Here is a 12,658-nt window from a genome sequence, read left to right as displayed (position 1 = left end):
TCCACCAGTAAAAAACCCCAGGTACAAGGATTCAGACCCAGTGAACACATTTTACAAGTCTGCTACTATATGGTCTTTAAGCAAAGTAAGCTGTGCACTTGCGGTCCTTACTGTACATTGAGATATTCTGTCTACAAACAGAGGATGTATCACTAGAATAGTTGTATCAGTGTAATTACATTGGTACAACTACTCCCGATATAGACAGGATGTTAAACAGAAATGCCTATGACAGGCAACGTTTACCATTGGCCTATTTGTAAGACAGATCTTAGCTTAGTTCAAAAAACATGTGCCTTGTTACCTGTAAGTGGACAGTGATGATTATAGCTCAGTCTATGTTATTATTGCCTGATTTTCCCAGTTTGGGTTTTCACATATTGACTCCTTACTCAAGGTCTTTTAACATAGATTTGAAATGTGAATATGTTTTATTTTTTCCCCAGTAAATATACAATACACACTTCAACAGTACTATTAACCAACTTTTTATGCCAATTAAACTTTGCTGCACTAACAATACCAATGAAACACATTAAGAGGTTGTACTTTTTCGTGAACAAACTGTAGCCAATAAACAGTTTTTTAAAAAACAAATTAAAAAACAATTCTAAGTGCTGCCACAACATCCCTTTTCTTTAAACACATTATTCACAATAAATGTTTTCAATTTAAAAAAAAAAAAAAAAAAAAAGAATACTTCTTTTAAAATAGTAAATTAAATGGCATTTTAAAAAATATGTACTGTGGTTCATTGGAAGTACACTGTCTAGAAAAGAGAGAGAGAGAAAAAAAGAAGAGACATCACCTGTAAGATAATGGAGACACTTTGCGATACACAACAACACCTTATGTAATATTGTAAGCAAATTATTAATGAACAAAAATGTACAGAAGCAGATGGACAAGTTAGTGAATATCATGGTACTGCACAGCTTTAATACTGACACACATTTACTTTCCAGTGGAAGAGATAAAACACGTATTTGAAAGTAATTGGAATGGATTTATCAACATCTAATGATACTGAATTTTGAATAGAATATAGTGACTAAGGTGTTCCACCAAAGCTCAGCACAAGCTTTCGAATTAAATGTAAAAAAAAAATATACCGTGACTGAGTTAAACATTTTCCAGAGAATTAAATTTGAATTGTACCCTGAATAGTCTTCTCTTCATATGGTAATACCAAAATAAAAAACATACGTATGTAAATATGATTCCTTCTTTATCTTGCTTAAACATTTTTGCACATTATAAAGTAATGGTTTTAACTGCAATGGTTTAACAAGCAGGAAAATTACATATATTCACTGGTCACATATATAAATAAATGCATACATTTTTCTCTCAACTTTTTTTGGTTTGTAACCTGCTAAATAACAGTCTTGACCTTAAAGAAGTTAACTAGCATTTTTAAAATATTCAATAGTGCTGAGTTATAGTTGATGGCTGTAGTGTTTTATCTTATCATGGAACAAGTTAATGAAATGAAAAACAACACATATTTAGCATTGTAGTTTACTTTTCTGAGATTCTGCTATTACTAAAAGTGTTCTTAATACTGGTGAGCTCCAAGGCAATATATAAAACAACATAGACTGGTTATATGAAAAAGGTATTCAAATGGAAACTTGTTCATGGTCAGATAACTAACAGAAAGAAGCTGCAGGATGCAATATTTAAATTAAGCATCAAATGAGTGGACTATCCACATACAATATTCTAAGGAAAGTTTGACAATTTACTCATTTAGATTTGAAAGGTACAAAAGATTTGGACAAAGTCATGAAAATTAATGAAGAGACAGAATGCTGTCATTAATGTCCACTTACAGAGTCTGGTTTATTCAAAAAGTGTATAAACATGCGTTATTTCCTCATCATATCAGGGTTTGAGGCCACCCACTAAAACACAGGTCAAAGATTTTCTTTGCTTATATTCAACTTTTTGGATGTATTGTATTGCCAGAAATGTACTTAATGCAATCCGAAAATAATTTGACCATTGCTTTCCTTCCAAACATTAAACATTTTACTACAAATTTAGTGGATCCAGCTTCAGCTCTTGTAGACCTCGGGTAACAGAACACAAAGGTTTGTTTAGACTGCATCAAAACAATTAATGGCATGAATTTCAGTGGTGTAGCTCTATCTTCTATTATAATGTACATGTATTGGAAAGATGAAATAAGATACTCTGACATTTCAATTTTTTGGAAGCAGCCTGAATATGTCTTAATAATAAATTGCATCCTTAACTACTTACTAGGTATTCCTTGAGTTTATATTATTTGTTTCTCCTGGGAAATCTCTGTCTTATATTTTGGGTTGGAGAAATTAATGGTAATAATTCTTTTAAAACTGCAATATAAAAACAGCTCTAGTGAAACACCTTAAGTTCTTATGTTTGTAGCAAGGTTTGTTTTTCTTCCCCTTTACTTAGTGGCATGGGATGGCTAAAAACAGATACTAAGGGCATCATTCTAGTGAAAGGGTCTAGGCCATCTCATGCTACCTTTAATTTTCATGTTCACTCTCTAATTTCACACTTCCAACTTCTGACCCCTTCTTAAATAGGAAGAGCAACTACGTTGCTTGCTTTTAAAAGATTTAAATCTGTTGCTAATGTCTTCACTGACATCAGTTTTGTCTGTTACTTTCTCATTTCTACACCCCAATGGAAAACCATCTAACATACTCCTTTACATCCAGCATTATCCAAAGTAGCTTACAGTAAGTAAACCTTCTTCAAACATTCAGTCTCTTTTTTCTTCATGTCATGAGGAGTAGAGTTTTGTGCTTCTCACCAAATAAAATTGCAGTGCAAACTTTAAACATAAAAGTTACACGATTAAAAGTTAATATATGGCACCACAGCCTATTAATTCACATATAGTACAACAGACCAATAAAAACAGACATGAATATGAACATAGCTAAAAAGAAGGTGAGCTTGCATAGCAATGCAACAAAAGAAATTATATACAGAAGGAAATCCTTTTCATCCTGGAGGGTGATTTTTTTTTTTTCTTTCTTTTTTATATACGCCTCACAAGGAATAGTTTAAGGTGGATGGTGTATTAAAGAGAAGAACACAAGTAAAGTATCTGTGGGATATGTGTGGCTGTGTGTCTTTACATTGCATTTACAGTTCTTTTAATAGTACATAAATAAAGAAAATGTTCATTGCACTGTTTAGTGTCATCACTTCCATGAGTTCAGACCTGATGGTCCATCAGAGCAGCTTGCAATGTGTCTTCTCAACTACTCTATAGAGAGAAACAAAGAGAGAGAAAGAGGTTGTAATAAGGAGAAAAAACACAAAACAAAGCCTATGGCAATATTACTGCAGCATGGGATGAATATTCAATAGGTTGGGAGAAGAGAGTTAATTGTTTCTAAGATGAAAAGCAGTGAATGCTAAAATCCAGCACTTACCAACACCATATCTGAAACCACACATTTCAGGGTTTGTGGATCACCGTTAGCTCTCTTACAAGCTACTGGGGGGTAACTGTCAGGAGGTGCTGAGGGTTTGACTGCAGCAAATAGGAGGCAGACATGCCAACAGCTGCACTGCTTTTACTGCTGAACATACCAGTATGACTAATCTGGGATGTTGGTGTACTGCTTCAAACAACAGTCAAACCTTTTGGCATCTGGTACTACCATACATACATACACAACTTTAACATGGTTTTATACAAGGTTTAATAGATATTGAGTGATAACAGAAAAAAGGTTTGGAAAATAATTCTCGTGGCTTGGGAAGTTGAGGAAAGAGCTGAGATATAAAACTGAAAAACTGGGCTATACAGTCAAAAAAAGAGGACTCCCATCTAAGGTCAAAAAGAGCAGAATACTGGTCATCAAGCAACAGAAAGTTAAGGAGAAGGAACCACAAGCTTGCCAACATGCTCAACAAATTCAGCACCCTTTCATTCACTCCTCTGAGAAGAACTACCAATAGCCTCTCCAAGACCACAGTTTGCCAAGAAAATTCTAAATTACTAGAATTTAATTTCAATTTTCCCAGTGTTTCACTAGCATTACACACTGAAAGATGTACTATGTGGATAATATTGGCATGGCTTACACAGATTTGAACTGGTCCAAACCAAAGAACACAACTTTGTCATCACAGGCAAAAACACCTCAGAAGGCAAAAAGATCTGGGTAAAATCTAATCTGATTATCACTCTCAACTTCCTCCTCTCTTCACAAGACAGTTTTAATTTTTCTCTTTTGGTCTATTTAAGAGTTTGAACTGTAGCTAGAGATAAACTTACATAATTCACCAGTAAACTGTCCTTGACTGTTTGATCCCACATAGCCTACATCGAGAAGGTCACTGGCATTGCGTTGGTGACCTCCTCGCAAGACTTCACCTTTTCTAGGTCCAGTTGATCCTTTAGAAGAAGCTGTTCCTGAAGAGCTGTGGCCGCCAGGGGATGGGAAGTTGGGTTTACTATATGGTACGAGTGCCTCTTCTAGAAAAGCAAAGGAAACCAAAACAAAATAAATACCAAATACATTCCTATAAATACACATAAACAAGCTATTATGACATGGACATTATATTAATTCCTGCCCCAGATATCTGCCTTTTGTCTTGCTTTATAGCATGGCAATTTTACCTAAGAAAATGCACAGCTCAGTTTTGTATCCCATAGACAAAGAAGCCAGTATGAATTTAATCGTGCTTTCATGTAAACCCAGAAGTTAGTTTGCATTAATTATAAAAAGTCTAGATTTGTTATGAAGTAATAGATCATGAATCAAAGATGCTTTAATAAAAATAGATGCACATACAATTTCCAAAACAATGCAACTATGATTAGATTTTTGCTTCAAGCCTACATGAATGTGCTTTTTCCTCTTCTTTAGCTTAAATTATGGTAACATTACCTCAATCAATTTAGATAAAGAACTACAATATCAGCTAATTTAATTAACTTCCAGCAGCTCAGTAATTTCTAATGATGCAAAGTACACTGAAGATTTTTTTAACTGGTTGTGAATTAAATTGAAAAATATTATATTCTACATAGTATTAGTAGTTGTAATATTTGGGGTGAGTAAATCTTCCTGCAGCTTGTTTCATGTTCCATTATGAGCAAAAGGCTTACTTTTGCTCACTTGGCTTCTTCCTCTCTGAAGACCTGTAATAATGAACTGCTTGCAAGAGCAGGATTAATACCAATAAAGCATTGAGCTATGTATCTTCATATAGCATGAAGTAAAACAAGACATCACATCTGATTAGAGTTTCCAGGAGATATTGTTGTAATAATCCTAACCTAAGAAGCAGAACAACAGCACTGATTTAACACTGAAATAGAAGCACTCTTTTATTTCTTTGCTGTGTACGATCCACTTTTGCCATTTCAGAAGCTGAAGAAAAAGACCTTGCTAAATATAGCTCGATTCAAGAAAGAATATGAGTATATATGCTTAACCTCAAACACAGGAATTGCCCCTTCTGAAATCAGTGGGATATCTCCTGGTTCAATCTTACATTTTTAAAAGTGAATCTGAGCTGAAAGGGGTTTCTTTATTTTGCTTTTCTCATTGTCTCACTCTTAAACAACCTGATGAGGAGAAAAATACTTTCTTTGACAGAGGGCAGGAACGTATAAGGAAAAGTAGGTGGGGATGGTTGGAAAGAAAAGGAGATAAAAATGCTTTTATTCACAATCTTGAAGCCTGTGAAAAGGCTGCAGCTGAAGCACAATTAAGTTAGGGAAATGCTAAATGAGAACAAATTTGTGGAAGAAACCCAGGATTTCATTCTTTGTGCCTACTGCCACAAGTGACTAGGACAGGGGAATTCCCCCTGTGATCTGCTATTGAACAGAACCCGTTTGTACAGTAAATCTGTTGCAGAAGAGGGCAGGCAGCTCAATTCTTTCTCTGCCAAAGTATCTCCCTCTGGCCCTGCCCAAGGGACCAGAATATTTGTGCTGCAGGACGTAAGGGCATTATCAGTGTTTTGTGCTATGACCGTGTGCCGTCCTTGCTGAAATATAAAGAAATGCTTAAAAGACATAGTAAAATGGCATTTAACAGCCATAGCCTCCTAAATTATGTTACTTGTTCTTTATATATCAAGCCCTAACAATAGAATCAGATGCAAACCTGGTTTCCAAAGGCTGGCTAAAATATGGAACAGCTTGCATTAAGGCAGCAATAAAGCAAGCAGCATAAATCAGTCCAGCAGAAAGCTGGATACATTTTTAAAGGATGGAAAGAAAAGTCACTAGCATTGCAAAAGAGTTTGAAGATGACATATATGGTCAATTGATTTGTTTTTCTAGTTTGTGAACTCAGGATAAGGCCTCCTTCGGGTTCAATGAAATATTGAGAAAAAACGACCATGAATAAATATAAAGTGCATTATCATTATAGAGCATATGGTGTGTTAAATTATCTGTTGTGCCCTCAGAAATAAATACAATCCATAAAATAAGCAATTGTGACATAAAATACAGGCTAAGTTTTTCACAGCATTCTAGAACATGAAAAGTAGTTGTCTCAAGTCCTCAGAATGGGCTCACATTTATTAAACACTTAAAACACTGCCCCATGCCACAGGCCTGCAAAGAATATGGGGAGGCTTTGCCAATGCCTTTCTCTTTGAAATACTGAGCCTTTAATTTGAAGATACAATTCTAGCCCCTGTGAAATCAGGATATACATGTGTAACGATGTGTCTATACCCCACAAGACAACCAAAAGACTTAATATTATCAAAACTATTGTAACTTGATCTAGCACTACCTTCTTTAGAAGAGTGGCTGAAAATGTCCTATTTGATGTGCTGTAACTGCAGTTTCACAATGAAGCTGTTGTAAGGAACTCAGTGATCTTGTTTATACTGAAAGCAACCAGCAGAAACATGGTTCCCATAATTAGGTATTTTTATTCTATTCAACTTCAAAACAAAGTTCTTGCTTTCAAAATTTCACTCACAGCTTGATAATGTCTGAATGAAGACCCTAAGCTGCAACATAGCTATTTGCTGGAAGCTGATAGCTAATAATATCTCCTTTTGGAAATATATTGAAAACTGGGACAGGCTAGATTTCCAGAGATCTTTGCCAATAATAAAGAAAAAGGGAAGAAGCACAATTAATATTATTAAAACCTCAAAATTTAGTAACATAAACAAGCATCACACACAAGAGTAGCCTTTTTTAAATCTCCCAGAGAAAAGAATATAGAGCAAGAAAGCTGTAGTGCAAGAAGCTGGGATGGACAGACCGACTGATATGAAGCTCTGGCCCAGCTTGTGCACAAACTTTATGAACCTGTCCCACCCGGTTAAAACTGTAGTATCTCCTAGAGGAATCCTTTGTCATGCATAAAGGATATGCAATTGCTCTGGTCATCCTGAATTTGGTAAGAACAAGACACCTGTAATATTCCAGGCCTAAATTCAATGCTCATGTAGGGCATGATCAAGATCAAGTTCTTTTTATCTAAGGACAGATAAATGCAACTCCTGCAGGTAGGGAATTTTACTACTGTATACCCTCTGTATCACAGAATAACTGACAACTTCTATTTGTACACTTATGAAGCAGAGGAAAAGGAGGGGAGCTCTTGATAACCAGGTCAGAGAAGCATCCTTAATAACAATTTACAAAGAAATGAGAAGTAAAAGGTATATTCAGGTTATTTTCTATGTGTTTGTACATCTTGTTCATTGTAATTAATTTGCCATTTCACCAAGTAGCACGAATTTCACACACTATTTTTAAACTGCGACTTCACATCATCATTTCACAGCATGAACAACTACTCACTTGTTTATGCAGCTGAAAGATCAGGGGGTTTTAACAGTACCATTATTGTTATATTTTAAAATATGGATTGTATTTAAAATATTTACATTTTAAATAGTGGTAGCAGTATTTCCTAAGAGGACTTTATTCAGTAAATCCTGACCCCATGACAGGTTTTCCTGCATGCTCCTATTTTTTTTTAGAATGTCATTGATATTAGTGTGCTAGATTAACAAGGAGTATTAATAGTAGAATAAAATCAAGAAAAAGATGGATGAGTACCTCTAGTGTTACTGTGGGAGCTACGTACATACTTGAAGAAACAGTGTAGCCCTACGGAAGGCTCCAAGTACGGTATAGTATTTTTTTTTTTTAATTTTCTTGTATCTTGTCCTCTTGTCCTCTAATCAGTGCTGGGATAAGATATGATTAGTGGGTTAAAGGAAATGCCCTAGTATGAGGGTAAAAGCTGAAACAGCAGCTTTTACTTGAGGTCAGGCTGAGAGAAGGAATCTGCAAATACTGTAGAACTACAACCCCAGCTCAGCTACACCTCCTGAACACATTTTTACAGACTTGAAATCCGTTTAGGAGATAAAGTCAATGAGCATGTCCTAAGTAAAGGTGAAAATCTATGCTGTCATCTTGCTGGGCCTAAGAGGTGAATGTTACTTTGTCATATCCTTGAATAAGGAGAAGGCAGTGTTTTAAATACAGATGGAAGGAATGTCAGTAGCTCAGCGAGATCAGCCTTCTCGCAGACAGGCAAAAACAACTGCTGCCAATTTAGAAGCAGGTTGAAAGAACTAGAAAATATGGTAGTGTCTGTATAAATAAATACATCTAACAGAAAATACTCTAAAAATCTGTCTCTCCTTCCCGGCCTGCCTGAAACTGTTCCTGTTTTTTCCATCGCTATGCTTGACAACATTATTAATTGCCAAAACACTGTAAAGAACGCACCAAGTCAAGTGCTAATGAGATTTCATTGTTGCAGGAGGGAAAACACTTGGATCACAAGCTCTCATTTCACTTTGCCTTTTCTTATTTTCCAGCCGGAGCCTCACCAGGGCTGGCCCAGAGGGGCGTGAGGTGATGCTAGGCTCCTGCCAGAAACAGAAACCCTCGGCTGAGGAGCGTCAAGAAGCCGTCTGCATTGCCTCGGCTGGTGCAGCGCACACACACCTGATCCGAAGGCTTGTTTGTGTTGGGCTTTCCTGAAATCCTCTTGGCGGTCTGCAGAGCTTATCCACTCCTGGGTTTGCCGCTGCCACTCTAGTGATGTCCTAGCTTGCCGGTCCAGGGAGCTCTTTGTTTCATCTACGTTCGGTGCATGCTGCCTCTCAAGAGAGCTTCCTTTCCTCTCTGCCGAGCCTCCGCGCTGGCCGGGGACTATTTGCTGCCTTAAACCCTGACCAGGGGGCGGGTCGGGTGGTGGTGGAAGATCTAAAAAACGTGAATAAGATTTAGATGAACTAATTTTTTAATTGAAACAGAAGGTCTATTTGATGCTGAAAAGAAAAGTCCCTCGCAAACAGCAACGAATCACTTCATTTGCTGGTTTTAAGAGGAAATTTCATGTTAATCAGAAATGTTTTTAACTTCTGCTAGTTTTTCATTTGGGTTACTGTGCTACTAGCTCATTCTAGCTTCCATGAAAAGCAACAGACTCTGAGCCCTGACTTAAATTTCTAAGCATGGGATTTTTGTTTCTGTGGGGTATACTTCAGCTGGCTCTTTCAGTAACAGCAAGCAATTAAGAAGGCTATGGAAAATTGATCTGTGCAAGTTGACAACTTCCCCCCATCATACTGGGGCTTGATTCATCACCCCCATTTTTGGACTTCACTTTCTGCTTGAGGTTTAAACTCAAAATCTAAATATACAACTTTATCAAAATGAATAAAATTCCAGAAAAATTTGGGGAAAAATTATTCACAAAACCTACTTTTATTGAAAAAGCATCAACACATCTGTGAAAAATGCACATTTAAATGGAACCACCAAACAACAGGTGAGCATTTTATTCAAGTACTATTTGAAAGTTCAGCCAAGAGCTAGAGTCTTCACAGACAAGAGGACGGCCACTCTTAACTTTAGCAGTCCTGCAAATATAACCAATCAAAATACAATTTCAGCTGAACACTGAAAGATGCTTGCCCGGACTCTAACAACTCCTGTCCTTTTCAAGTTTATCACTTGGACTACTAAGAAGCTTGTAGAATTGAAGATCAAGCTTCTAATCACATTTGTGGAGGCAAAAGTATATTTTGCCTATTAGTCCTTGACCCAATGTAATTATAGAATCTGGATAATTATAATTCTAAATGTAAGATTTTCACATAAATGATATGATAGACTTATTATGGTCCAGAAAAGCCTCAGACTATTAAAAAAAAAAAAAAATCAGAAAAGGGAAGCACCTTTAGTATTGTAATGAAAACTCTCCTGTATCGGATACCCATTTGATACACAGAACACTTGCTGATAATTCTGGGTTTGGGCAATGCATAGCCCCAATTAATTTCACTAAACCTATGTTAGTTTACACTAGATATGGGTCTGTTCTGCTTTCTAGTCTTTTCTGTAGTGTTGTGAAAGTTTATCAAGGAAGTGAACTTGGTTCAATAACAGGCATGGAAAAGTAAACCTGTGCTTTGCCTGCAGGAAAGTCTGATGTCTATAACTAGTGAAACTGAAATTCATGTTATAAATTGGTGAGAAGACCTTTGGAGGGAATTTATTTCGAAGTCTGTAATCTGGCTTTTTATAATGCTACGCAGACTTTTTTTCATGTTCTTGCTGTTAGAGGTGATACTTTTATACCTCAGATATATGGGTCAGAAATGCTTCCAAAGTTACTGAGATATCATTCCAGTCAACATTGACCCTTGCAGATAAATGAGGACATGTGGATTATTTGTGTCTAAAAGGGAAGGAAGTTGTATCTGCTGTTGCTCCTGTACCCTTGTTCACAGCTGAAGTGCTGTGCCCCAGATTAAGATATTTATCTTCTGGCTGGAACAGCCTTATAATAATCTGTCAGTGAACTTGGTGTATGCTTTATGTTCAGCACTAATTTATTTGAGAAATTTTTAGTTATGAATATAGATGTGACCTTTCATGACAATGACTATACTTGAATTACTGTAGGTGGAAGCATGCGGGTATGGGAGCTTGCCAATGTTAAAATTGCTTTATAGTGTTGGCTTCCAAAATGGCATTTCTTATAATTGATTTTACTGCAATCATAACCAGTTAATGTACAGAACCACAACACTGGCATCTGCTTATGCAATCTGAAATAGAGATTACTGAAGTTGTGATTTATAAGCACTTTATGGAGATGCATTGAATTCAGTAAACACAGTCATAACATGACATCTGACAATAGTTTTCCAGGATAGAATACTTCCCATTCAATATAAAAAGAATTTTTAAGTATCATAGCAAAAATAAAAAAATAGTTAAAATTATTGCAGTACTAAACTTCTTAACATACAGAACCCTTCTTCAGAAATTGCCATCTAATAGTTGTTATTATTTAGATACTGAGAAGGGAAGCAGGTTTGTACTTATAGCGTACTGCATGTTCTAGAGGTAGCTGCAACTCCTGGAATTACTGTGGACTACTGTGGACTCCTACTGCTAACCTGATTCTTGCTTTTATCCATCTGAAAAATGGGCATAATGATTGCCTTCTGCACAGAAGTGAAATGAAAAACGATGTTTGCAAAGTTCTTTGCGTGTTTTAGACCTGCGGATGAGTTGAAATGAAAAATAAAATTTATCTTCTAATGAAGTTTCACACAATTCTAGAAGAATTACAGGTACTATGGAATTAATGTACGCTGGTTCCAGCCTAGTAACAGACTTACTGAATGGTGTCAGACATGTCTGTGAAGATCTGTAAGACAGGTTACTAATTCTAGCCAACCATCACCTGACTAAACCATTTGCTTTTTCACTGACTTACTCAGGTTGCTTGTCACAGTAACACCTACCTTTCCTTTCTAATGAAAGAAGCTGGGAGAGAGCTCCATTTGGAAATGTGGCTTTTTATTTGCTCTACAACTTAAATTCTGCAGTGCAAATCTTTTGCCTTAGATAAATTACTAAATTACACTGCTATCTTGCCTGGGCATATATAAAGACCCCATGTATCTGGAGTCATGACTGTCTTTCTCCAATGCCACAGAGAACAGTTTTGCTTTTCCCTTCCTCTCACTTCCCATCCAAACATGTCCATATGTGACTGTGCATGTGTCCCCACACACACTTGCAAGGATGCACTACAAGAAGGTTGATGGTTGTTATTTCAATTGCTAGTAAAGGGGTAACAGACATAGGACGAGTTAGTAGTCTCAGTCCCTAGCAGGCAGATATTACCACATAGAGGCGAGTCAACTCATTCCATCATGTCAGTAACTTGAGAGAAGTTTTGAATCTAGAAATTTAGGGACTTCAGCAGGATTTTCAGTGAGGGTACCTGGAATGGTATCACCGATTATCACTGTACTTCCATCTAAATGACATTTTTCTTCCAGGTGCCTGGTAAAACACCTGAAAAACCACATTGAGCTAGTAACTTACTAGGCCAGCGGGATGTCATCCAGACTACCACTTGCAGCCTCTATGGAAGGATTATCAAACCTGCAAGGCAATTTCTAAGTGCATTGTTGGTCAGGTGATGGTCTTATTGATTTAGTAATGGAGTGATTGTGATTGAGACGCTGTAGGACATCAGAGTGCCTGATAAGAGGCAGATGGATGTTTGGCCTGGGATTACTCCAGCCTTCCTTTAGAAGGCAGAACATCGGCCAAATAATTCAGGCACAAATCAAGCTCTGGCACAGTCTCTCATTATTA

At 36.7% G+C, this 12,658-nt stretch overlaps 1 protein-coding gene across 7 annotated transcripts in view; it reads right to left on the bottom strand.

The window, feature by feature from the left end:
• Positions 1-412: 412 nt before the first annotated feature.
• ROBO2 (roundabout guidance receptor 2) overlaps positions 413-12,658 on the bottom strand; it is a 946,026-nt gene continuing 933,780 nt past the window's right edge. For 4 of the 7 annotated variants that reach the window (XM_042788459.1, XM_042788460.1, XM_042788461.1 and 1 more), the window contains 3 exons: positions 8,975-9,235; positions 4,292-4,492; positions 413-3,271 (listed from right to left, as the gene is read on the bottom strand). In XM_042788459.1, the coding sequence (XP_042644393.1) occupies positions 3,270-3,271; positions 4,292-4,492; positions 8,975-9,235 (464 nt within the window). In that variant the 3' untranslated portion in view covers positions 413-3,269. The remainder of the gene's footprint in view (positions 3,272-4,291; positions 4,493-8,974; positions 9,236-12,658) is intronic. The other 3 variants (XM_042788462.1, XM_042788463.1, XM_042788464.1) reach the window with 1 other exon arrangement.

Source organism: Tyto alba, unplaced genomic scaffold (genome assembly GCF_018691265.1).
Source record: "Tyto alba isolate M040663 unplaced genomic scaffold, T.alba_DEE_v4.0 Super-Scaffold_14, whole genome shotgun sequence".
NCBI lineage: Eukaryota > Metazoa > Chordata > Aves > Strigiformes > Tytonidae > Tyto > Tyto alba.
This window is presented reverse-complemented; position numbering and strand designations above follow the sequence as displayed.